The sequence below is a fragment of the Sodiomyces alcalophilus genome (assembly GCF_042370955.1).
Source record: "Sodiomyces alcalophilus JCM 7366 unplaced genomic scaffold ACRALscaffold_4, whole genome shotgun sequence".
NCBI classification, from domain to species: domain Eukaryota; kingdom Fungi; phylum Ascomycota; class Sordariomycetes; order Glomerellales; family Plectosphaerellaceae; genus Sodiomyces; species Sodiomyces alcalophilus.
Genome location: NW_027263535.1, coordinates 1,982,486 through 2,008,304, shown reverse-complemented (window position 1 = coordinate 2,008,304; position 25,819 = coordinate 1,982,486). Strand labels below are relative to the sequence as shown.

The 25,819-nt window shown below is 55.9% G+C and overlaps 7 protein-coding genes across 7 annotated transcripts; 3 read left to right on the top strand and 4 right to left on the bottom strand.

Annotated features, from left to right (window-relative positions):
- Positions 1-235: 235 nt before the first annotated feature.
- On the top strand, positions 236-1,864 carry ACRALDRAFT_2027540 (uncharacterized protein; the record flags this gene model as incomplete). The annotated part of the gene is made up of 1 exon (XM_071020471.1): positions 236-1,864. One exon carries the CDS (start codon positions 236-238, stop codon positions 1,862-1,864), a length of 1,629 nt encoding a protein of 542 aa, XP_070874905.1.
- Positions 1,865-2,461: 597 nt separating this feature from the next.
- ACRALDRAFT_1057190 (uncharacterized protein) lies at positions 2,462-4,184 on the bottom strand (the record flags this gene model as incomplete). The annotated part of the gene is made up of 4 exons (XM_071015905.1): positions 2,462-2,599; positions 2,682-3,739; positions 3,825-3,927; positions 4,125-4,184. 4 exons carry the CDS (start codon positions 4,182-4,184, stop codon positions 2,462-2,464), a joined length of 1,359 nt encoding a protein of 452 aa, XP_070874904.1.
- A 1,403-nt stretch (positions 4,185-5,587) lies between these two features.
- On the bottom strand, positions 5,588-8,123 carry ACRALDRAFT_1064106 (uncharacterized protein). Its single transcript, XM_071016910.1, has 3 exons — positions 7,614-8,123; positions 6,018-7,538; positions 5,588-5,927 (listed from the first exon to the last, which is right to left on the bottom strand). Exons 1-3 carry the CDS (start codon positions 7,890-7,892, stop codon positions 5,610-5,612), a joined length of 2,118 nt encoding a protein of 705 aa, XP_070874903.1. The 5' UTR covers positions 7,893-8,123; the 3' UTR covers positions 5,588-5,609.
- A 1,105-nt stretch (positions 8,124-9,228) lies between these two features.
- Positions 9,229-11,101, bottom strand: ACRALDRAFT_2034899 (uncharacterized protein). The gene has a single exon (XM_071020769.1). It carries the CDS (start codon positions 10,340-10,342, stop codon positions 9,725-9,727), a length of 618 nt encoding a protein of 205 aa, XP_070874902.1. The 5' UTR covers positions 10,343-11,101; the 3' UTR covers positions 9,229-9,724.
- Positions 11,102-13,498: 2,397 nt separating this feature from the next.
- ACRALDRAFT_2042136 (uncharacterized protein) lies at positions 13,499-15,870 on the top strand (the record flags this gene model as incomplete). The annotated part of the gene is made up of 2 exons (XM_071021217.1): positions 13,499-14,562; positions 14,658-15,870. The coding sequence occupies 2 exons, from the start codon at positions 13,499-13,501 to the stop codon at positions 15,868-15,870; spliced, it is 2,277 nt and encodes a 758-aa protein (XP_070874901.1).
- Positions 15,871-16,477: 607 nt separating this feature from the next.
- Positions 16,478-19,040, bottom strand: ACRALDRAFT_1093951 (uncharacterized protein; the record flags this gene model as incomplete). Its single annotated transcript, XM_071019699.1, has 9 exons — positions 16,478-17,685; positions 17,798-17,833; positions 17,865-17,925; positions 17,985-17,994; positions 18,104-18,132; positions 18,168-18,464; positions 18,550-18,761; positions 18,831-18,967; positions 19,030-19,040. The coding sequence occupies 9 exons, from the start codon at positions 19,038-19,040 to the stop codon at positions 16,478-16,480; spliced, it is 2,001 nt and encodes a 666-aa protein (XP_070874900.1).
- Positions 19,041-19,432: 392 nt separating this feature from the next.
- ACRALDRAFT_1033692 (uncharacterized protein) lies at positions 19,433-24,887 on the top strand (the record flags this gene model as incomplete). The annotated part of the gene is made up of 4 exons (XM_071014953.1): positions 19,433-19,560; positions 19,628-19,845; positions 19,931-20,397; positions 21,102-24,887. The coding sequence occupies 4 exons, from the start codon at positions 19,433-19,435 to the stop codon at positions 24,885-24,887; spliced, it is 4,599 nt and encodes a 1,532-aa protein (XP_070874899.1).
- Positions 24,888-25,819: the final 932 nt, after the last annotated feature.

The following is a 25,819-nucleotide window of genomic DNA, read 5'->3' as shown; positions in this document are numbered from 1 at the left end:
CAAATTTATCTTATCAGATCTTTCGGCCCATACCACGTCTTACCTAATTTTAGCGACCCACTCCATGAATCCGCTGACCCACCCACGGTACGTCACTACGTACTCTAGAGACAGCGACCTCGTCTCTTTGAGATACCTACCTATACGACTTTGATATTCAACCCTAGTCCACTCGTCTCGGTCATATTTCTCCTTTTTGTACCTCACAAGACCATCGGTCTGACAGCTCCTCATCATGGAGCGCCACAAACAAGCCGTCTCCGAGATTTCGGCGGCCGTCAAGGGTTTCTTCGACCGCAAAGAACCCTACCGCATCTTCCATGGCTCTACAAACAGCACCCGGCCCTTCCGCCGGGACCGCTACGTCGACATCAGCGCCCTCAACAACGTCATCGAGGTGGACAAGGCTCGTCGCGTTGCCCTCGTCGAGCCCAATGTCCCGATGGACCGCCTGGTCGAGTCCACTCTCCGCCACGGGCTCATCCCCCCGATAGTCATGGAGTTCCCCGGCATCACGACCGGCGGTGGCTACGCCGGGACCGCGGGAGAGAGCTCCAGCTTCCGTCATGGCTTCTTCGACGACACCATCAACGAGGTCGAGATGGTCCTCGCCAACGGCGACGTCGTCACTGCGCGCCCCGAGGGCCCGAGGGCCGACCTCTTCCGCGCCGCCGCCGGCGCAGTGGGCACCTTGGGCATCACCACCCTCATTGAGATCCGTCTCATCGAGGCCAAGCGCTTCGTCCGTACCACCTACCACCGTACCAACTCGGTCAAGGAGGCCATTGACCGCGTCCACGCAGAGACCCTGCGCCCGGAGAACGACTACGTGGACGGAATCCTCTTCTCCAAGGACCACGGCGTCATCATCACCGGTTCTTTGACCGACGAGAAGCCCCCCGACAATGCCAAGCCGCAGACGTTCAGCGGCGCCTGGGATCCGTGGTACTACCTCCACGTCCGAGACCGCACCAAGTCTCTCCCTTCTTCTTCTACTTCCCCAGACGCTCCCTCCCCAGTCGACTACATCCCGCTGGCGGAATACCTCTTCCGTTACGACCGAGGCGGGTTCTGGGTCGCCGCCTCCGGGTTCGACTACTTCCGCCTCGTTCCCTTCACCCGCTTCTTCCGCTGGCTCCTGGACGACCTCCTCCACACCCGCATGCTCTACCGTGCCCTCCACGGGAGCGGCGAGTCGGCCCATTTCTTCGTCCAGGACCTGGCCCTTCCCTACGCCAACGCCGAAAAGTTCATCGACTTCGCCGCTGACAAGACCGGCATCTGGCCCCTCTGGCTCTGCCCCCTGCAGCAGACCCTGCCGCCCACCTTCCACCCCCACACGGGCGAACCCGCAGAGGAAACCGCCGCCGGCAGCAGCGGAACGGGCGACAGCGCCAACCCGAACCCCGAAAACGCCGCCAGCAGCACCCGCGGCCCGCGAGGCAAGCCAATGCTCAACATCGGCCTCTGGGGCTGGGGCCCGAAAGACCCGGACGTCTTCGTGGCCACCAACCGCGCCGTCGAGGCCAAACTCACCGAGCTGGGCGGCATGAAGTGGCTCTATGCCCACGTGTACCAGTCCGAGGACGACTTTTGGCGCGCCTACGGCGGGAGGGCGTGGTACGACGCCCTGCGCGCCAAGTACGGCGCCGAGTCCCTGCCCACCGTCTACGACAAGGTGCACATCGATGGCGACGCCCGCACAAACGAGCTCAAGCAGGCGCGGCAGGCCTTCAAGTCGCGCTGGCCCGTCGGCGGCCTCTGGGGCATCTGGAAGGCCATCCGGAGCCGCGACTACCGCCTCCATCGGGACGCCCAATGGAAGTATAAGGAGGGCAAAGAGCTGTTGCCGGAAGAAAAGTAAACCTAATAGACCTGTGCTCCAGGTCGAGTTTCTTTCTCCGTTGAGATACGCCGCGGCCTTTTTGTTTCTTCTTCTCTTTTTTTTTTTCGTCACACCTCAACCAGTATAACACATACCGTAATGTATAAAGGCATCGTCACCTAAGGTAACACGGAGCATAGATAGAAGCTTGGATGCATCCATTAGATTAGACGTCCATTTGCCATCCTTCTTGTATTCTTTTCTTCTTTTCCCGGCTCCTAGCTATTACGTACCTCACCAATTCTCTTGTCTACTAGCAGACCCAGGTATAATTTCGCCTCGTTCATGTCATCATGCCCGTGGGTTTGCATTATATTCATTAAGATGGGGCCGCCTCCCTGGTAAAGTTCTAACGGACCTCAAAAGTGATGGCCCACTCTGCCCTCGGGTCCTCTTGCGCGCCTCTATGCCAAGTACGATGGAAAAACCGATGCTAGCTGCTCTCTTTCTTTTTGCCATGAGCGCAAGCTCTATGCACCACCGAATCTATAAACCTCGCGACCCGCGAAGTCATCTTTTTGATCCGCTGTCGCTCGCTCTATGGCGCCCTTGGTAGATGCGACTCGCCATCTACTCTCACGCCTTGACCGAGTATTCGCGCTGGAACATGTCGTCCACCTTCTCAAGGTAGTAGGTGCCCGGCGCAAGGGTGCTGGCGTCACCCTTGGGAGTGTAGTTCTTCTGGAGGTGGGCCTGCTTCCGAAGCTCGCACATCTGGTAGAACAATCCTTGTCAGTCCAGGCTCACTTTGCGGGCATAAACAAGGTCAAAGCGGGTGAGAAAGGAAGCGACTTACCGCGTCGTAGGTCTCGGGGGCAACCTGCCTCCGGGCGGCCAACCGGTTCGGAATATCAAGGGCCTTGGCGATGGGGGCCACGCTGCCATTGACACGGAACGACATGAAGCTGGCAGCCAGGCCCGAGCCGTAGCTGAACAGGCCGATGCGCTTGCCAGTAAGGGCAGCATCGTCGACGTGCGCGATCAAGCTAGCCAGGCCGCTCCAGACACTAGCGCAGTACGTGTTGCCGCACATGGTGGCGACCTGGATGCTGGGGTTGACCCTCTCGGCAAACTTCTTCTTGGTGAGGGCCATAAAGGTCTTCTCGACGGCCTTGTCGGTGAGCGACTTTTCGTAATCCATGTCACGGAGCTCCGGGGGGACCTCGGCAAAGAGGGGGCTGTCGGGGTTGGCGAGGTAGTCGTGGTAGAGGAGGCGGGCGTACGACTTTTGCACCAGCTTGCAGGTCGGGGCGTGGAAGGCCAGGTAGTCGAAGCGGTCGAGCGGGGTCTTGGACGGGTCGGTAGCGGAGTGGCCATTGGTGAGCTTCGCCTCGCGCTGGCAGTAATCGCGGTAGGAAGCATCGAGGGCCCTGGTGTAGCACGTGAGGGAGAAGTGGCCGTCGACGTAGGGATACTCGCTGGTAAGGTCGGGCTTGTAAAAGTCGTACGCGTGCTGCATGTAGGTACCCCGCAGGCCGGGCTCGACGGCGATGGGGGCGTTGGGGCCGACAAGCATGGCGACGGCACCAGCGCCACCGGTGGGCCGGGCATTGCCCTTGGCATAGAGGGCAATGTCACCGGCGACGACAATGGCATCGCGGCCGTCCCAGAACGGCGACGAAATCCAGTGGACGGCGTTGATGAAAGCGTTGGTGCCACCGTAGCAAGCATTCACAGTATCAACACCTTCAATGTTGGTGTTGTCGCCAAAGAGCTGCATGAGGACGGTCTTGACCGACTTGGACTTGTCAAGAAGAGTCTCGGTGCCGACCTCGAGGCGGCCAATCGAGTTGGGGTCGATGTTGTAGTTTTTGAGAAGCTTCGAGACCACGGTCAGGCCGAGCGAGTAGATGTCTGGCAGGGAGGGGGTGTCAGCACGCGAAGGGACGTCAAACGGATCTGATGACCATGGAGACAAGAGTAGACATTGAGCACTCACCCTCACGGTCGTCGCAGAAGGACATCTTTGTCTGGCCGAGGCCAATGGTGTACTTGCCGGTGCTGACGCCATCGAACTTCTCTAGCTCGGATTGCTCGACATACTAAAGAGACGACGACAAACGACAGTTAGACAGCCGTCTCCATCACGTAAAATTCGTTTTGATCCTGCTCTTGCCATGGTTCCGTGATGCCCCCGTGATGCCCCCTATTCTTGAGGAGAGGCTCGGAGCGATGTCGGAGGAGAGGGGCAGAATAGGGGGGACGAAACAGGGATCCGGAGAATATAGGGATCACGAACCTGGCTGGGGAAGTAGATCTCGATGGCCTTGATGCCAATATTTTCGGGACGGGCAGCCATCGTAGGAGTATGGATTGAAGTGTGAAGGCGAGAAGGAGAGGAGGTTGGTTTACTGAGTGAGGACTTGGGGATGGTGTCAGGTCGAGGGAATAAACAAGAGGGTTTATTATTATGATTAGACACAGGTTTTTTGTGAAGGGGCCCGGAAGATTTCACCGCTGTTTGGTTCGCGAGAGACACGCGCTGATGGAGGGGTGCCTGGGAGGGGTATTGGATAGGCAGGTACAGATACATGTGGCTAGCGCGTGCTGGGCTGCTAGGCATTTGTTAGGCTTGAATCCAGCAAATGAGATTCGTAGGCCATTTGAGGAAAGAACCATGGTACCCGCATAATTACCACCTACGGAGTAGTGTACAAGAGGGAAACGCAAAGTTCTGTTGTTCCGGTATTAATATCACTAATACTTTACTTCACTGGAAGACCAAGGGAAAATTTAGCGAGATTCGTCAACATAAACTCGACATTGACAGTAAGAGCGAGCTCGGAGACTCAAAGAGAGCGTTCTTGACTGAAGTATATGACCCCTTTTTCTGATAACTCACTACAAGTATCTCTACAAGTCTAGGTCCATGTACATCTGTTCAGTGTCGAGATCAAAGGGGGTATCAAACAAAGTACCACTTCTTAGTATTGTTCTCCACTTAATAGCACCAATATTAGTCCAGGTCAAAGGGATTCAAGGCTCGAGAAACAATTGCTTTATCAATATAAGACCATAGAATCTGATGTATATTAAACTCGTAGTTATGAGTTATAATTACCGGTCGAAACTCGAAGTAGAAGACGTTGTGTACAACGTACGTTTTATTCGTACTGAATACAACGTACATACGCAATTATTAGGCGGAGACTCTTTTGGGCAGGAATAACCTTACCTTACCTTAGTCTTTCTGCAATCCCCGTCTGCTTGGCATTCCTATCTTTTAGTGGGGAATTCAGATTTCCAACCTATCAATGATGTCCGTTCTACCTAGATAATCCGGAAGTTTAAATTAGTCTTTCCCCTGGGCTTATCACCGTTGAGGGTGCACGAACCATTTACAGGGAACCGAGTGCCAAGCAAATAGACAGCACCAATCACACCACTTAATCGGCGCTAAGCCCACACCAGCTAGCTGATTTGTCCTATGACAGGACTTGGGTACTGTACTGTACTTAGTATTAGTACTTCGTACAACGTACCGATCTACTCTCAACGAGACTCTCAACGTCGACTTCCTCTGAATGGCACGGTCGTCCGTTGTCAGGCGACTTCACAGCAACCTCATGCGAGGGAATTCTTGACATTCTATTGCGAAAATGTTTCCATGCTAAAGGATTTTGATACAGCTGTATCTGATGTAACCTTGTACATATACCCCCATCGACCATGCCCCGAAAACGCCCAAGCGCCATGTTTACCACAGAATACACCGGGACAAGTCTCAAGGTCCAGCACCAGCAGCCTTAACAGGCGTCCCATATCCCGAGTCGGAATCGCTCTGGTCGTCTTCTACAACGTCCTTTCCTGGGTGAGCCGTCCCCCGCCTCTCGGGTTGAGTAGTCGACCCGTTTTCCTCTCGGGGCTTGCCCTCATCCTTCACACGGGCGGAGGAGAGTCGCGGCGGTGTCATAGGCTCTGTTGATTGGGACGTTTCCTTCTCACCATCCCCCTTCTCCCTCTCTCCCTCGTCCATCTTCTTCCTTTCCCCTTCGCCCTTCTTCTTTTCCTCTTCGTCCTTTCTCTTCTCCTCCTCTTCCTTCTTCTTCTCCTCGTCCTTCTTTTCCGCCTCCTTCTTTTCCGCCTCCTTCTTCTCCGCCTCCTTCTTCTCCGCCTCCTTCTTTTCCGCCTCCTTCTTTTCCGCCTCCTTCTTTTCCGCCTCCTTCTTTTCCGCCTCCTTCTTTTCCGCCTCCTTCTTCTCCGCCTTCTTCTCCGCCTCGCGCTTCTCCTCGGCTTCTTTAATCTCCTTCTCCTTCCTCTGCTTGCGGGTTTCCGTGACCCACTCTTCCGTCAACTCGATAGCCGCCGCCGGGTCCCGTTTGTGCCGCATCAGGAACCCTTGAATCTCCGCTGGGCTAAACTCGTGCTCTGGAATCTTGGCGGCAAAGTCGCGGGACAAGGCTTCTATGTGCGCCACCATGTCGGCCCGTTTCTCTGCCGCCCTCGCGGCCGCCGCCTCCTTTTCGTCGGCGGATAGAAGGTCGTGCATCGAAGCCGGGTCGCCGCAGCCCCCCTGCTCGCCCTCGAGGGGCGCGTAGATGGCCCGGAAGATGGCGCCGGCGATCTCCTCGTCGGCAAGGGTAAAGTTGACGGTCATGTCTACCCGGCCAGGTCGGATCAAGGCCTTGTCGAGCTTCTCGACGTGGTTCGTCGTCATAATCAGGACGCGACCTTCCTGGCTGGCCACGCCGTCCAGTATGTTTAGCAGTCCGGAAAGCGAGAGCCGCGTATTGTCCGTGTTCGAATTGTTCCCCTTATTGGGCTGTCCAGGCCCCGCGTCGTCCTTATTGTCGTCGCCGCCGGTAGTCGTCGTCGTGCCAGTACCTTCCGTTCTGGTGTGGGTCAACCCCGCCGAGTCGATGTCTTCGAGAAGGACGATGCACCGTTGCGGGAGCTCGGCGAAGAGGGTGGCAAGGTTGTCCTCGCTGGCAGATATGGAGTTGAGGCTGACAATATAGATCCGCATCTTGAAGTATCCGGCCAAGGCCAGCGACAGTGACGACTTGCCGGTGCCGGGAGGGCCCGTCAACAGGTAGCCTCTCCGCCAGGGGATGCCGCGGTTCGAATACCAGTTCCGCGTGGCGGGCGAGAGGTAATCCGTCACGTCGTCGATGAGCTCCTTCTTCTTCTTCTCGTTGAGGATCACGGTGGAGAAGGGCCGCGATGTACGTGCCATGCAACGCTGCCAGGACGGCTCACTCCAGTTTGACCGGGTGGTGCCGCGGTAAATCATGGTGCGCTTGGCGTCCTTCTTGAGGTGCTCGCGGCGCGCTTCGAGGAGGAGCTGCTTCAGGATCAAGGGACTGCGTCCGAAGCAAGAGAGGCTGATTTCCTCGGTTTCGCTGGCCGTGTAGCCTGAACCCGGACCATGGTTCCGGCTTCTGTTGAACCGGAGAAGCCTGCCCTTGTACCAGAAAGTGTGGCTGCCGAAACTGGGCGTGTAGGCGAGGGCCTTCTTCGACACGCCGGAGATGTCGTGACCGTCGTTCTCATTGCCGCTGTTGTCGGTTCCGTCATCGTTTTCCGTGTCGTCGTCGTCGTCGGAATGCCATCGCCAAAGAGCCCAGGCGCGTGAATTCAGATTGGTGTTGGCCACGAAGCGCCGGGACTGCTTGGCAAACCGTTGCGTGGCCACCCAAGCCATGATGATGTTCTATTCAATTAGTTAGCCATGGGACTTGAACAGCGAGCGCTTAAGTGGGGATTCATGGATCAGCTCGGAACGTACATAAATCTCATCGTCGACACGGATCTCGACGGAGGACATGAAGTAAGTCTCTATGACGCCCCAGAGGTAGTCGCTGAAGTACTGCCAGGCGAAGGTGGCGACGCCGCACATGATGAGAACGGGAAGGTACACATTGAGGTCGATGCCGAGGTATCGGACAAAGGCGGTGGATACGATGCTAAAGCCAGGGAAGAAGAAGTCGACGATGGCAAGTTGGGGTGCCGGGGTCGCGAAAGGCGCTTCAGTCGTCGCCCCGGGTGGACATTGTGTCGCCTCCATGGTCGCTGCAATCCGACGAGGCGACAGGAACTGAAAAGGTGACAGTCCAGAGCGGCATCCAACGATGCGATGCTTGTATTATCGCAGCAAGGACAAGAGTTCGGCGCAGTGATGACCTGGAGAATGAAATGCCGTTATAGGGGTGATGGATAGGACATGGATGGACGAGGCAGTAAAGACCGTACAGACGGTGCACCTATATATGCATTTTGGCATTTGAACGCTTTTGACGTCAAGTTGATTATGATCGAGTAGAATCATGTTTGTCGGCGACGCATTAGGCACCCAGGACTCATACAGCGATACCTGACTCTGCTCTACGAATCCCAGCTCGATTCACTCAAATGTGGCGGTGCGCCGCTGCGCATGTCTGTCCGATGATCTCACTGCATTTAGGCACGACCAAGGTGATGTAGCCTACCTTGCCGGGTGAGGCCTCTCTCGTCCAGTCAGACCGCATCGCATCTGCACATAGTGAGATTCAATGCGCGTGTGATACGGGATGTGGGATGGGGGGAATGGCCCAGGGCGCGAAATCGAGTGACGCATGTGATACTGGGCAATAAACAATATTGCGCCAAACTTGACTGACAGCCAAGGGCGCAAACTTCAGGTTAGGGTCGGGATAGAGATGAGTCGTTGCCGGGAAGCTTGAGTGGTCGGTGGCGTGGCCGCCTTTGTAAGATGCATGCATGGGGCCGCTCCACTGCCTCCATACTCTCGGAAATCGAGGACTTGAACCAGTCTTGATGAGGCCTCATATCCTACCCAACGTGCGTGTTCAGTAATACAGAGTATACGACAAAAGGCCTCAATAGGGATTGGAGAATACTTAAAGCCCGAGGCCTTTCGGCCGATTTTACTTCCCTCCGTATTGAGACTGAAGTGCCGGCCTGCAGGACACTAGCAGCCCACGGACGCCTTGTACTAAGCATCTTGACTTGATGTGCTGTAGGCTCAGTGTTACCCAGCGAGGGCCTAGGGCCATGCACGTCGCTGAATACCTTCACCGAGCCCCTGGGCCAGACGGAAACCTGTGCACACAGAAGTCTTCCATGAACACACTGTCCCACGTAGCTGTGACCCGCCGGCGGATGGAATATAAACCATGCCATTGTTTCGTCATCGCCGCCATGAAGGAAAACACACCAGCCTTCTGTTTGCCTATCTGGGCTGGAGGCACCCACCTCACGTTTCGTCTTGTTTGTCTGATTCCCGTCCAACTAGAGCTAGGTGCTGACTGAGCCCCTTTTTCGCGAGCGACCTGACGATCATCATGGCCCTGTGGGGGTTTGGTATGTCGGTACAGTCACTACCGAAAAGGTACGTGTGGAACACTGGAACACAGTGAGTCACTTCAGCTTCATTCCCCGGGGAAGGGGATGGGACAAGGCCATGCAGATACATAAGAAACGCAGACGCCGTTGGTTGGAGCAAGCAAGTTTCCTTACCCCAAACCCAACTGGAGAGTTCCGTATTGCCCTTCCACGCCACGTCGTCGCAGTTTCGCCAAACGCCTGAAAACTCCGACCCAGGATGAATTATGAATCTTCAAACTCGACAACTTCTCTCGCTCAAAACCAAACATTACCTCCATGATTATCGAGTGCTGTCATGTTCCCAACACTGCTGCTGGTGCCGTTTCCTCGTGTCATGTCGAAAGGAAAAACAAAAAAACGTATTATGTTCGCCGGCTTACCCGACCTTCCCTACTCTCAGTCATCATGCCCTCGAACCCCGCCCCCTCCGCCCTGGCCACCAAGGTCGATAAACCCCGGTATCTTAACCGCTACCTCTCGCGGTGGGAAAGAAGAGGAGGGGGATGGCTGCGACTAGTTATGCGAGTGGGCAAATGCTGTCGTCGGCCGCCCTGGCCCGGGAGGTGGTGGTGGAGGGATATCGGGGTGGCCCATGAAGCCAAAATCGGGACACATCCCGTCGGCCATTGCCATATAGTCCATTTCATCCAGCACGCCTGGCGTCATATAGGGTCCAGCATGGTGCGGAGATGGAACAAAACCGGCCCCCGGAGGGGGAGGAGGTTGTGAGGCTGGATCAAATCCTCTAGATTCCGGGCGACCTTTTCGTCTACGCCTCCGGTTCCTGCCGCTGCTCCTGGAATCGACGGTGGAAACACCGTCATCAAAGCTCGGGGTGACCCAGGCATAGGTGAAGTAATAGCTGTCCATGTAGACCATGGCGGCCTCATCGTGGTCATAGGTCTCTTCGGTGGTGATGACTTGCGTCTTCCGCAGCGTCAGGGGTTTCGAGGGAGGCACACCGGTGGTGTACTTCATGAACTTCCTGGCCCAATTGTCGGTACTGATATTGGCATGCGTGACAACCGATGATGTTGACGTCTTGGAGCTGGTCGAGGACCGAGAAGGGGACCGTGTCGAGCTTTCTCCCGATTCGTGTGAGGTGGTCGAAGCGTAGTCATGATGGGACATGACAGCGCCGTTCTAGGGATGTGTCGTCGGTGTTTGGATATATAGGCGGTGCAACGAGCCTCGTCGAGACGTCACTTGGTGGTTTGGTCTGTCCTAGAGAAGGGGGGAAGTGTGGCAGGACTAGATAATTGACTTTCATATATCCCCGAAACTAGAGATGAGATGAATCGAACGGCAACATGGAGAGAGATCACGGGCCAGACTTGCAGGGGGAAGGTGTTTGTTCAAATAGTAATCCTATCCCCGACTAGGTGACCTTCCACGGGAAGCAGTGTTCGGTTCGCATATGGCAAGCAGACCCAGGAAAGACGCGGGCGTGCTCGTGAACCTATGAACCTATGGATCCGAGTAAAGAGACGTTAAGCTGGAGGTTACGTCAGTCTCCTCGCATCCACTAGGCTGGCTGCCTTGGGTAAGGTGATGGTAGGAGAACGGGCAACCGGGCAAAGAGGCGGTATGCGAAATCGAACCAGTGAGAAGGGTTCACGGTCGAGGTGGACAGGCTGGAGCCGTTACACAGGTCAGCGAAGAATACGGCCATCTCGCCCGGCTTCCACGACCAAGCCCGCAGCGCAGCCTTCCAGCACAGCGTAACTAGTACGCATTCCGTCCACGAGCTTGGGGCGTAGGCTGGCCTAGGTACAACGGGAAATAGGCAAAGACCCGAGAATGTGGAACAAGATCAAGCTGGCGATTTCAGTGAGGCAGTCGATAAGCCAGCTGCCCTGACCCCGAACTCCAACTCCGACACCGAGCTTGACAGCCGGTCTCGCCCGGCAGCTGTTGCGCGGAATTATACCGGTAGATCGGAGTAGGTGGTTACAACGTACATACATACAACGTAAGGGTGCGGGGATCGAGGCGGCAGTCTGACACAAACGGGGCTGCTCGAGGGATGAGTGGCTAAGAGTTTTGAGTTGACGGGATCCGCAGATAGGGCAGGCAGGCAGCCGGGAAGCCAGAATACATAAGGGACAGAAAGAGGCGTTCTTCTCACCGGTCACCCCGGATGGTTCATGGCTCGCGAATGAGTGCCGTTGGTCATCGTGACGGATGCACTTACGGCGTCTCCCGCCAAGCCATTGAGGAAGATTGACAAGTCTTGACCTGCAGTGTGCCGTTCCTCTTAAGCCGCAGACGGCCTAATGACATGGGACCTTTGGAGGAGAGATGTATCTGTGACACAGGTATCCCAGACATTGGGGGGCGGTGGTCTCGGAACGGAGAGACGAGTCGGATAGCTACATGGTTGGTTGGACGATAGTGACCGTTCTTTTCCGGGAGAATATAAACCAGTCAAGTTATACGTCTGAGAGTTGCGGGCGTGTTGGGTGAATGGCAAAATAAATACAACGTAAGATGAATATAAGAAATAAAAAGAAATAAACTGTCGTGATGGTGAACTCGGTGGAGGACGTACGAAGTCGGACTTGCTTTTCTTTCCGAAAAATCCACTCAATGGATGGGACGGAACCTCTCCGTAAGAATTACAACCACACACGGTGGTACCGAGCTAGACTTTCTGCTACGTTCTATTGGCAGGAATGTGAATCGCCTTGAACAGGTACGTTGTATCATTAGTCGACCTGCGTACAGAGTAGGTACTTCGTAATATAGTTGCTGTGCGCTTGGATAGATACCCTGCCTCTCTACCTTCGCTATCAAAAGCAGGTCGTCCCTCTTGCTTTTCCAGTGTTGGAATCCATTCTGATCGGCCTTGAGAGCAGAGCAAAATACCCATCATGGTCAAATTTCACACTGTGCGTCCCCTCCCTTGCCCCACTAATGACGTCCTTTGAGTACAAAATATGGTTCTGTTTCCGTGTTTACTTTGTCAATCTCGGAAGAAGCTGGTCCCGTGAAACATACAAGTACTCAGTACAGTCTAAGTACCTAGTTTGTACATAAGTCCAACACTGTTCTTACGAAGGGATCTTATAAAGCTACGAGTGAGCATTTCTCTTGAAAAAGCCCACTACTATAATAATTACCTGGCACTTATATAACCATCTCCGTAGTCAGTAATCAATTCGTACAGTTCTTCTTCTTCCTTTTTCCTTCTACACTACAGACATCCATCCTTGGCACACGGGCAGGGGCTTGGCTTTGTGAGCCTGGGTACTGTCTAGGTCTGTCTAGGTACTTGAGATCTCGTACCCTGTACATGTACGTTGTACATGCGTTCCGCGGCCTCCAATCCCATTGCTACACTCAACTCTGAAACCAGCGCAGAATTTGGCCCACTCTCCTCATTCCGACCACTCCTGCTTCGACTTGAGCCTGGGATCTTGGCCCCCTTTTTTCTTTTCGCCGCCACGCTGCCCGCATGATCCGCTCGTCTTTGGCTGCTGGCTGCTGGCTGCTGGTCGTTGACCCGCCAGACCCTCTCCTCGTTCCTCGTTCCAGTTGCCTAGTCCTTGGCCTCTGACTGGGCGCCGGCGTCCCGGCCATAATTCATCCACTCCCGCAGCAAGTTTCCTTCGTTCTTCCGCCAGCCATTGAGGACGTTTCTCCGATCCATGGGTAGGTCCCAGCTGTCGTTCTCGCTCTGACCGTCAATCCCAGTTCCTATTCCATGTCTCTTGTCATTTCGCCCAGCCCTTGGTGTGCTTGGCCTTGGTGTTGCCAGCCCTCTCTCTCCCTCTCTCTCTGTGTCCAACCCCAACCATCACTCATTTCTTACCCTCCAAAGACACAGCCCACTCCCAACACCCACCGAATTCCGTAACCTCTTGTTCGACCTGGGGGACACATCTAACGACGATCATATATCAATTTATCAACCCATCTATCAATCAATCACCAATCGAAAAAAGAAAAAGAAAAAACATCTTTCTCTATAGCGAGTCGCGTCTTGTCTCGTTGCCTTCGCTCGAATCTTGACGAGGTTGTCGGTCGTGTTTCTTCGCATCTGGGTGGAGCAATAACAGACGAAAACTCGCACAACGGGGGGCTTCCGCAGGGCATCCCACGGCCTCTGGACGGGGCCAACTCGAGAAGCCTCCATGTTGTCGTAACTCTGGTGTTTCGAATAAACCCTCTCTCTGGCTTTGTCCTTCCGCCGCTCAAGCGACCCGACCCTCCTCTCTCACGCTCCTCGTAGCTGCGCTCGTTTCCGCCCCTTTGTGCCCAATCTGAAGCCGTGTTCTCTTCATTATGGCTCCATCCAATGTCGAACATACTGGCACGGAACCGAGGGACTCGACCCGGAATTCGACGGCAAGCCGGGACGATGACGACAGCTACGACCTGAGTGCCATGACGGTTGCCGATGGGTTCAGACCAGCCTGGGCGTCTGATGCGTCTGATACTCCCACATGCGTGCCATCTCGCTCCCCAGTATCGTCAGACCCTGTGTCGTCCTCCGAGCCATCAAGTTCAGCATCAAACGAGACACCAGCCACGTCGCATTCTGACAGGCCCTCGAGTATTGCGAAGCCGCCGCCAACCCACGATCCCCTCTCACTTCGCTATGATGGCGCAACCGCCCACCTGGCCCCGTCTCATTCCGCCCGACCGCCCAGCGCCTCCCACGAACCTCCTTTCTCGCGCCCCGAAAGCCCCCTCCCAAGCTCCGCCGGCCCATCCCACCCGTACCAAATGTACTCTCGGCGCACCCTGAGCACGAGCAGTACACCCATGTCAGAGCGCTCTTATGCCGGACCACAGAGACCCACGCACCCTTACGGGCTCTACCCGCAAACCATGGTGCCGTTGGATTCGTCGCAGGTCAACGATATTCCCGTGGGCTTCGTCGGTACGCCCGACAACTACCAGAGGCGCATCGGTCCCGACGGAGAAGAAGCCTCCGGCCTCATCGGTCCCCTTGGTCACACCGAGGAACTACCCCCTTACACCCGATACCCGGAAGAGGCATATACTAGGAAGGCCGTGGTAGGGGAAGATACCGCCCACGTTCCCCCCCCGCCAACGATCCCCCCGCCAGCGGCTCCCGAGGGAACCATACCGGGCGCAGGTGGGATCGGCCTCGCCACGCGGAACCCCGAATTCGAGTCACGGGATGACCTCGATGCGGCCCAATCTCGACTCTCGACTCGCAGCGTCGTATCGGATGCGAGCCAACACGAAATCAACACGGCTGCTGCAGCCTACAACGAAAAGCAGGAGCAGGGCAAATGGCAAAAACGGGCGAGGAAGCGCTTCTGTGGTGTTGTGCCATACTGGGCACTGTGTCTCCTGGCTGTGGCCATGGTGGTCATGTTCGTCTCCCGGCCCCTCGCTTTTTTTTTCTTTATTTTTTTTTGTGCCTCGCAGCCCGTTCATCGAGACACACTCAACGCTAACATTAACCCAGGGGTATCGTTCTAGGCGCGGTCATTGGCACGGTGTTCGCTGGCGACAAAAGTGAGAACAAAAAGCCCGATGAAGACGCTATTCCGATGACTACCGACCCGACGGTAGACACCATACCACTCCAAACAGTGCCTGCTGATCTACCTCCGCTTGACGTTGGAGCCTACATCTTACCCCCCCTGGTTTCCAGTCAGGCACCGACTACGTGCTTCAGCGACGTCGCGCAGGCCCAGGCCTGGACATGCGACATTCAGTTCAGCATGTACTCCATGACGGTATCGCGACTGACCGGTGCCAGACCGGTCTCGAACCATGCCCTGCACCTCGTCATGAACGGCTCTTCCACGCCCGATCTGTTCACTTGGGGCGCACAGTCCCCGACCATCATCGATCCCATCCATCTGCAGCTGGTCAATGATACCTCTGTTCCCGATCGCGGGCCTGCCTGGTTCGGACAAGTCGCGTACAACAAGACGGTCGTCATCGCCGAAGACCGGTTTCCCAAAGTCGATTCATCTCCATCGCGACGCAAGCGGGGCACCTGGGGTTTCGACACCATCCATACATCCAGAATGAAAGGCGTCATTGGGGCCGATGACGGCGACCGTCCCTGGATCTGCACATGGCCTGGCACGCTCTTGGAGGTCTTCATTTACCCTTCGCACAACAACAGTTTCAGCGAAGATTCTTCGGCTTCCGTATCGAGGACCAACACTGTCACCGAGACGATCACTTTGCCGGGGATCAGGGCCACGTCGTTAGGACAAGACGATGGAGAAGATGATGGGGAAGAAGAAGCAGAGGAAAGAGTGCCATCGTCCACACGCACCACGTCGACTGCCCAGTCCACGGCCACCGGGAGTTCGAGGCTGGCGGCACCCCCTTACCCCAAGGTTATGAAGATCGAAGAGAGCCGTATCTCGGACGACGATTCTCGGGCCGCCGTCTGCCGCCAGGTGGAGATCTTTGACGGTGGTCGGAGTGCGATGCCCGTTCTGAACGACCGTGGCGAACCCGTGGAGGTCATTATCCTCGAAAACCAGCGCCTCGTTGCCTATCGTTTTGAGGAAGTCAATAAGAAGAGGCGGTGGGCGGGCAATGACCCGCTGGTGCGGAAGGATAACGACGACGACGACGATGATGACGACGATGATCAAGGCGATGCTGTTTACAGTCAGTTGAGCGAGTGCGGCTGTATGTGGTGGTTCACATGAGCCATTCGACGAGGGGGAGAGATGCATCTATCGAACAAATATGTGCGATTGCACGATGAGCATCTTATTATCGACAATACACACACACACACACACACACACACACACATATACATATACATTTATGTATGTATATATCATGGGCGTTTTAGTTGCGGGTTCGGCGATCTACATTCACTTGATTCCTCAGAGCCCGTTGGTGGCGCATTGCATGCAAAGTTGCCATGCCATTAGGGCATACGTTTGGATTGGGTCTTCTGTTGCTTTGGGTATTGCGGACGATGGACGATATCCTTTTCCGAGACACTGGCACCAAAAGGAGCGCATGCGGGAGTGAGCCCTGTTCTACGGAGAGTGGGCGATTGGATGGATCTTTTTCTTCCATCTGTTAGGTATTTCTTGCCTATTTGTTGACTGCCTCATCCATGATAGACGTCGTTTTTTGGATACGAAGAGAGAGATATATCAATGCACTTATCTTATGCGCGACGAATGTCAGACCCTCTCTTTCTGGATCGTAATCGTTCGTGGGGGTATCTATCTCCCAGTACTATCAAGTGATTTAATATGCGCCGTGGACACAACTTATGCTAACGTCTCTCGCTTCCTATGACCCCTTTTCATCCCGTGCCTCGTTCTCCGTGCTTCCTATATCGGCAGCCAAGCCCTCCAGAAAGCTGTCAGCCATTCTCTTGGCGCGCCTCTCCTCGAGGTTGCGGCGCCGTTCTTCAATCTCGCGCCGCCTAGCAGCCTTGCGGTGGTCCAGCTCGCCCCTCTTATCCTCGGTGCGGCGCCTCTCCTCGTCCAGGCTGCGCATCTCCTCGGCGCGGGTCTCCTCGTCCTTGCTAAACTTGTAGAAGCCGGTGCCGCGGACGCGCACCTCGCTGTCTGCGTCGTAGCGCTTCGCCTCGGGCGGCGTGGGGCTGCGGTCCCGCCGCGCCGCCAGCTCCTGCATCTTCTCGGCGTCCTCCGGCGCAAAGGCGAGCGTCTGGATCGCGTCGCCGCGGATCAGGTTCTCCGGGGCCGCCGGCCGGGCCGACATGCGCTCCAGCTCTTCGGCGCTGAGAAGGCCCCGGCGGTGTTGCCTTTCGAGGCGGGCAATTTCGGCGCGTGTCCCGCGGCGTAGGCGCCCAAACTCGTCTTCGTATTCGATGATTTCCGCCGCTGCTGCCGCCTTGTCCTCGTCGTCGCCGCCCGAATCGGAGTCGTCATCGTCGTCGGTGCCAGAGCTGGATGCTTCCCCCGTGTCGCGGCGTTGGGCTTCGCCTTCGGCCCACTTGCGGTCAAAGTCGATGAGGGGCGCCTGCTCGTTCTCCTTGGCAACGTAGTCTCCTCGCTTCATCGCTGCGTAGAGACGGGCCTTCTCTTCCATCTTCCGCCGGGCGCGGGCGAGGGTCTCTGCCTCGTCTTGGGCGGGGGCGTTTTTCAGCACGAGTTTGTTGTCGTCTTCGGAGGCACGCTTCTTGCCGGACGATGCGCGGCTCTTGGGTTTGTGGGAGCTGAAGATGTCATCCTTTTGTTGTTTCGAAGGGCGGGGTCGGGCCGCGGAAGTGTTGGAGGCTGAGGGAGAGGAAGGGTTCGATATGAGGGAGGTAAGTTGGGCTGTAAAGTCGAGGGAGCTCGAGAGGGTTATGTTGTTCTTGCGCTTCTTGGGCGGAGGTTGCCCGTAGAGGTTCGGGTCTTGAGGCATGGCGATGTGGGTTGGACGTGGCGATATGAAATGACATGCGAGTTGTTGAGAAATCAGCGCATCAGGTATTTGTAGTAGGCGGTGCGTCGCGAGTAGTAGTTGAGTTTTCGATGCTAGTGTAGTTGCTGGAGAGGTTGCTTCAGAGGATATCGGGAGAGCTTAATCTTGAGCCTCTACCTCAGTACGAATACTGGGTTCCGCACAGCCACTTGTGGGGCAAGTTTAGGGCGGATGTACCTGTACTTGTACCGTTGGTGATTGCATCTCTAGCTCCTAACACAACTGTCGAGCCACTGTATCCCACCGTTGTCTGTCTGCGCCCCAACCGCTAGAGCTTCAGAGAGGCGGTCATCGACTTTGATGTTCTAAAGCGATTGGCAAATAAGACGGACTTTTCAAAGACCAAAAAGAAGAAAAAAAATACAATGAGCGAACTGCACTAACTTGGTTGTTCATTAGTACATTAGCTTCAGGTAACCCCCAAGGCATAAAAGGTGCTGCCCTAAGAGGATATAGTGATCACAGCGCATATTTCCCTCTCACCCAACCTCCACAAACTCCCAGGATCTCATCTACATTGGAACAATGACTCTGGCTAGCCGGAAACTGGAGAGTTGTTTCTTTCTCCTATGGCCGGAGCTTCTCGCCTGCGGACCGCCTGGCTACCGTCCGGGGGCTGCACTGCAGTCGGTGCATCGGCATCTTCAACGGCGCGTTCCGAGCCCAAGTCTGTGTTGGACACCTCCCGATCTGCCTCTACCAGCTGCTCAGGTGATTCATCCCAGCGAACAACGCTGATCCAAAACGTCCTGCCGACCCAGAGGACGATATCCAGTAGGATTAAGAACACGGCTGGGAGGACGAAGAGGAAGCCCAGTAGAATCTTAAGTCCCGTCAGCATTTGCTGCGAAGATCTAAAGCATGTACGAGTTGCTCCGGTATATCGGTTGATGTTCAAAAGGTAAAGGGAGGGCGGGGAATACACATACGAAAAAGCCCGAGATGTACCTGACGATCGTAGGATGCTCCGACGAAAGCATGGCGTAGTCCATGAGGCCGCCGAGCCATGAGCTCTCCTGGTTACCATGGCCCGTCTCCATGGCCTGTCTGTCTGGTGGACTTTGGCGACCCGTCTTGTGCTGCGTCCAAGACTGTGTTTGTGTAAGGTAGCTTTGGTCGAGCGGTTGGTTGAGTGGCTGGACTGATTCTGCACACGCCGTCGCAGATCCTATAATGCTATAAAACTTGGTCCCCGTGACTGGTACTGCACAGTCGTCCCCGAGAGATGAGAATGGCGCGAATCGATTATTGGTAAATCGTCGGTGCTCGGCCTTTCGTTTTCCGCATGGCCATGGGTTACCGAGGTGTGAAGCTTCAGGCCCTACCGGATTCCCTTTGTATTTCGGGCTTCCACGTGGCCAGGTTCGATGTCTGACGAAGGACGGAGCATTCGTAATCCTTTTTACCACGCCTGATGCATAGTGAAGTGATAGCTTGGAGTTGCCTTGGCGAGATGGGGAATAGTACGAAGTGTAACCTTATGAACTGATGAGAAGTCATCAACCCACTGTATGTACTTCGTACGTCCGGCCGTTCGCACGCAGTCCATCCCAAGTCTGGATCCACAGTGTTAGGAGTTTCAGGTACCTGCAACGGTCATGTACTCATTGCGCCGTCACCGCCTTCTGGATGAGGCAATGCTGCTACCCCAGCTAGAGAAAAAAATGCCCCTCCACTCAAGAACAACAGACGGAACTCCCAATCTGCTTACCTCATAACCAGCCCTGAACGCCAATATCACAGTCTCGTACCTACATACCTCGACACTGAAAGAGACGAATCCTGAACTGTTCTTCAACCATGGGGCGAGGCATGACCAAAGCGCAAAAGCGCGCAGACTGGCGCAATTCTCGCAATGAGAAGAACCCCGAGATGCCCAGGAAGAAATTCTACCGGCAACGAGCTCATGCCAACCCCTTCTCAGACCATCACTTGTCATAGTTGAGTACGCTCAATTCCGGCCACCAAGGGCCTTTCTTGCTGACTGGGTTTTGGCACCGTCTATAGCCCGGCCAGCCCCGACGACATGGACTGGTCGACCTACTATCCAGCCTTTGTCGCCCCGAACCCCTCCGACACCAGCGAGGCACAGCAAACCGACACACCATCTACCTTGACCGCGCCGAGGCCGTTGACGAAGGATGTCGAGGTTGTGGATATCGGCTGTGGCTTTGGCGGGCTGCTCGTCGCACTTGCGCCCCTCCTCCCCGACAGTCTCATCCTCGGTGCGTTTCGCTCCTGTCATGCCCGGCAGGCGCTTGACGTTGGACATGTGGCATTGGAAATTTCTGACATTTGTGTATTGGACAGGCCTCGAAATCCGAGTACAAGTCACCCATTTCGTCCAAGATCGCATACGGGCGCTACGGGCTCAGAATCAGGGAGCGAACCTATACCAGAACATTGCCTGTCTCCGGGCCAATACCATGAAGTTCATGCCCAACTTCTTCCGAAAAGGGCAACTGTCCAAGATCTTCATCTGCTTCCCCGACCCGCATTTCAAGGTTCGCAAACACAAGGCGAGGATCGTGTCAACCACCCTCAACTCGGAGTACGCCTACGCGCTGCGGCCCGGTGGCATCGTGTACACCATTACCGACGTCGAGTCGCTGCATGAGTGGATGGTGGAGCATTTGGAAGCCCACCCTTCGTTCGAACGGATATCGCCCGAGGAGGAGGCGGCGGACCCCTGCGTCGAGGTGATGAAGAGGGAGACAGAAGAGGGGAAAAAGGTGGAGAGGAATAGCGGGCCCAAATTCGTTGCGCTTTTCCGCAGGGTTGAAGATCCCCCGTGGTGATGGCCAGTCACCTATAGGCGTTGTCAAGCAGGCCATATTAAGGATTTGAATAAGATTTATGAACATGACGACACTGTGAGAATTGTGTCGAACTAGTACGGAGTACATCTTCGGTGGAAGCTTCAAAGTACATGTGGGCTTCGTTCGGTTATCGATAAGACCAGTACATAATAACGTAGGTACCTAGGTGTACACCTCTCCAGGGATTAAATACGTTAGTTTGTATACAATATGATATGACTGGTTAGGGATCGGCACTAGCCCCGCAGGTATAGATACAATTAAATATAAGGGAAACACTAGTGACAGAAAGTACATATACTTATTCAAGTTTTCAGTTCCTTAACTCAAGACCATTAATAGTCTGTATCACCGCCATCCCTCTTAATAACCTGAGGCAGGCGTACGGGAGGCTGTTCGTTGATAGGCAGGAAGTGGTGATAGCTTTAGTTGTTATTTACCTGATTAACGTTAGTCTCATACCGTCATACTGCTTTGTACCTCTCCATACAAATTTGTATGGAAAGATACCGATCGGCGCTGTAAACCAATGATCGCTTGGGTTATGGGACCAAGTCACAAACTAACGTATTTAATCCCTGGAGAGGTGTACTTCGTACTTCCTCCAAGCCACCTCACCAAGGTACAACGACTCTCTAATTATCCCAATCCGACGTCAGAAGGCCAACCCTTCCTTCACCCCTTCGACACGCCATGTGCTTGCGGCAGCGACCCGTTCCACCCAGGCTCCTCGGAATATGGCCCTCCAGAGAAGGGAACTAATCCTTGCTGGGATCGCATGTTTCGTCGCCTGGGGCTACGCCGTTAGCTGGGTCCCTGCGCTGCGGTGGGCCGGTCATGCCTTCGTCGCCGGCCTCGTCATCGCGACGCTGGGCTCCCTGGCCGCCGTCCTCATCACGTCCCGCGGTTCCCGGCTGACCTCACGGCATCGATCCCCGCGTCCCAACGGCGTCGCTTTCCTCGCCCCCGACACTTGGAAAGCCGACACGGCGAGCTTACGGAACCGACACGCCTACGTGAGGACGCCCCTCTACGCCGACTCGCCCAGCGTCTCCAATGCCCTCGACCAGCTCCTGCACCTGGTGGTTCGCGACTTTGTGGTGTCATGGTACGGCAATATAAGCAAGGACCCCGTGTTCCCCAACCAGGTCGACAAGGTTGTGCGCATCGCCCTCAACAACATCGGAGACCGCCTAGCGGGGCTCGACCTGGCCGACGTCGTCACGAGCCGACTGGTCCCCATCCTGACGACACACTTTAGGGACTTTAGCGATGCAGAGCGCGCGGTTCGCGGGCGGAAACTCAATCGATCCGTCACGGAGTCGGAGGAACTAGACCTCGCGATTGCCTCCAAATACAAGGACGGAAAACTACACCCCGCCGCCTCCCTGGCCTTTTCCGATATGAAGCTCGTCCAGCAAGACTATTTACGCAACCTCGTCTCCGACATTCTTCCCCAAGTCCTCCCCGAGAACCTCCTGGCGAGCCGGGCGGTTTCCATCATCGTTCGCGAACTCGTCTCCTGCGCTGTCCTCTTCCCCGTCATGCAGGCGCTGGCGGAGCCCGATACTTGGAACCAGATTATGGAAAACTTGGGGCGCTCCATGTTGCAGGACCGGTCGACCGTCCGGAAGCTGAGGGCCGCTCTGGATCAGCATGCCTCCCCCACCCCGAGGTCCGGCAAGGCCGCCATCATCCCGCGCCTCGTGGCCGGCGACAGCGAGCGCAAGTTTGAAAAGTTTATCCGGGCCATCCGAAGAGTCAACAACCTGTCGGATGCTCGGCGCTTGCGGAGCGAAGTAGCCAGCCAACTGAAACGCGACTCGCAGCAGGAGAATCAGGACCAAGTCTACCTTCGTCGGCTGGACATGGGAAAGCGCCTCTTGGACCAGCGCGTTCATTACCTTGCCGTTGGCGGGGATCGGCGCGCACCTCCGCCGGCCGTGGCACCAGCTCCGCCAGGTCCCAGGACGTCCAAACTCGAAAACGCACCGCTTGTCGACCTCCTCCGAGATTCGGCCGGCCTATCGTACTTTATGGAGTTTATGGATCGGCATCGCGTCCTATCGTTGGTTCAGTTTTGGCTCGTCGTCGATGGCTTTAGGAATCCCCTGGAGGACGAGGAGGCAAATGACGAGCAATTACCTCCCCAACTGCCCATGTGGACGGACGCGGACCGTCTCGACCTGGCTCAGATCCACCAGGCCTACCTGTCCAAACCGGAACTCAATGTCTCGCCGGCTGCCCGGGCCGAGGTACGAGCGTTCCTCGACGCGGGGAGGAAGGCAACGCCGGAGCAGTATTATAAGGCGCGGCGGGCCATCCTGAGGGCTCAGTCGGCTGTGCTGGAGAAGATGCAGGTGAAATACTTCCCGGGCTTTAAAAAGTCGGACCTGTTCTACAAATGCCTTGCTTCACGAGAAGCCGCAGCCATGCCTTCTCCGGTTCCCGGCGCGGCGTCCGAAGCGGGGCTGGAGCAAGCAAACGCCCGGTTCGCCCAGCCTCGGACGATGTCCCAGTCTTCCCAGGGCAGCCAGAACAAGCCGCGACCGGTCCCACGGCTGGCTCCCCGGCTTGCCTACCAACAGGCGAAACGCGCCGGATCAGCGTCGGACCTGAAATCGCTCAGTGCGAATGCCGCTACCGTCGAATCTCTCGGTGCGCGGCGCTCCTTCGACGACAGCGCGCCAAATCCTCTCTTCGATGACGATGACCTGGATAATGAGGGGCTTGCGGACTCGGTTCAAAGCTTAGACCAAGATGGTTTTGCCCAGAACGTGCCGGATAGCCGAATCGTCCAGGCGATGGAAGAGGCGCTGAGCAACATCATGGAGGATGGAGATCGGCCAAAGACGGCCGAGGAGTTCCGCGAGTCTCTATTCGGCGGCGAAGAAGCCATGTCGGCGAGTCTATTCTCCGCCGATGGCGAATCTATCAGAGAATCAATAGACACGGGGAAGATGACGCAGTCTACCAGCAAGGACGGCGAGAAACCAAGCTTGTCATCGCTAGGACTCGTGAGTGCCGCATCTCGCATTGGGGTGTTTGAGGATGACGACCTGTTCGGTGACGAAGATCGGTACATATCGGAGGGGCAGGACGATCTCGAGGACGACGACGGGGATGATGACGACGAAGACCAGGTCCACGAAGCGGCACCAGGAGACCTCGGCTTGGCAGAAGCCATTACAGCCTTGTCGAACGACATTGACAAGCTGTTTGCCCAGGACGCCATAGTCGACTCCCTCACCAAGAAGGCGGAGCTGACGAACAACACGGCGGAACTGCGGATCCTCAAAAAGTCCAAGGCTAGCTTGCAGAGGGAAATTCGCCGCAAGGAGCTGCAGAGGCAACAATACGTGATTCAAGAGAGCGACAACAGCCTCTACGGGCGGTCGACCATCAAGATCAAGTCGATCCAGGTGGGCAGCGAGGACGACGGGCGAGAGTTTGTGCTATACGTGGTCGAGGTCCAGAGGGACGCGGGGGAGAAGATGCCGGCGGCGACGTGGACCGTCACGCGGCGGTACAGCGAATTCCACGAACTGCACCAGAAGCTCCGGTCGCATTATCCGTCGGTCAGGAACCTCGACTTTCCGCGGCGGCGGGTGGTGATGAAGTTCCAGAGCGAATTCCTCCGGAAACGACGAGCGGCCCTGGAAAGCTACCTCCGCGAGCTGCTCCTGCTGCCGGAGGTTTGCCGGAGCCGCGAGCTGCGGGCGTTCCTGTCGCAGAGCGCCATCGCGCAAGGGCGGGACCTGCTGGACCGCGAGGACAAGAAGGACATGATGACGCGGCTGTACGACTCGGTGACGGACGGGATGGAGGATATCCTCGGCAACATCCCCGTGCTGGACCAGCTGTCGCTGGCGGGGCAGAACCTCATCGCGGCGGCGACCAACCAGCTCAACGCGATGCCGCTGCCGGTGGGCGAGGACGGGACGAGCGCGGCCGAGGCCGAGGCGGAGCTGAACGCCTTTGAGGACAAGGAGCTGGAGCCGTTTATCAAGCCCATCTGCGACATCTTCCTGGAGGTTTTCGAGCTGAACAGGGGCAACAACTGGCTCCGGGGCCGGGCGGTGGTGGTGGTGCTGCAGCAGCTGCTGGGGGGCACCATCGAGCGCAAGGTGCGCGACAACGTCCGGGTGCTGGTCCAGGAGGAGGCGCTGCTCCGGTACGTCGGGCTCGTGCGGGACATGCTCTGGCCCGGCGGGCAGGTCCGGCGGAACAAGGCGCCGCGGAGCGCGTCGGAGAAGAAGAAGAGCCGGACCGAGGCCAGCGTGATGCTGGCGACGCTGGTGCCCGACGTGGCGGGGAATGTGGTGGGGAGAGCGAACGCGCAGGCGGCCAGCCGGCGGATCTTTGCCACCTTGAACAATTCGAGGCTCAAGTACACATCTATCCTTGATTCTATGGGTCCCGTCTACGTTGGAACACATTTTGACTGACTACCGAATGTTTAGTGCGCACCTGGCTTTTACTCTGATGGACGAAATCGTGGAGGTTCTGTTTGAACGGAAGACGCCTGCCGGCTAGTTGGACACTGTATATCTCTGATGGACTGCATGGACGGCGTTGTGGCGAACACAATGCATGCTTTGGGAGGGCGTTTTGTTTGAAGGGGAAATAAGCGTGCAAATGCTACGGACGAGGAATGGACTTGAGCGAATAAACAAGACTATAGTAATAAAGATGGAGCGTATGAGACCACGAAAGGCTCGTTTCCATTCCAGAGCGTGGCTCTGCTGAAGAATTGACTTGAGGCATGGATTTGCGTGAGGCTCAGGATAAGTGATGCGATGGTCTTCTGGGTAGCAAGGTGTAGTCTTACCAGTCTCCCGTGAACAGCTTGTCTATCCCCTCGTCGATTGAGGATTGGTCCTTTCTAACAAGACAGGTTCATGTACTGATATATTCAATGCAAGGTCGAGGATATAGGCTGTCGGGACGAGAGGCGCAGGGACTTGGAAGCCGTTAAGGTTGAGGAGTCAAGGCCAGCTTTCCTCCAGTTGTTCTCGTGAAGCTGAAAGAACTCTCGTGCTCTCCTCGGAAAGTAGATTGCCAATTTCTACCGTCCAAAGGGTTATGCTACCATCGTATACTCGGTGGGCAACCAGGAGATGCATCGGAGGTTGTTTTTATTTTTATTTTATTTGATTTTATTTTACTGTTATTTTTATTTATTTTCCTTTATGTCGCGTAAAGGAGAAGTGGGTCCAAAAGTATTAGCTAAGCCAGAAGTCAATGCACAGACCACAGCTGCATCGGCACCTGGCGCTGCCCAAGCATATCGGGGATTGTGATTGGTTCTAAGCTTGCTCTTGTGGGGCGTGATTGCCCGACCTCACCTGAACGCCTAGCAAGGTCAAGTTCTTGGTTC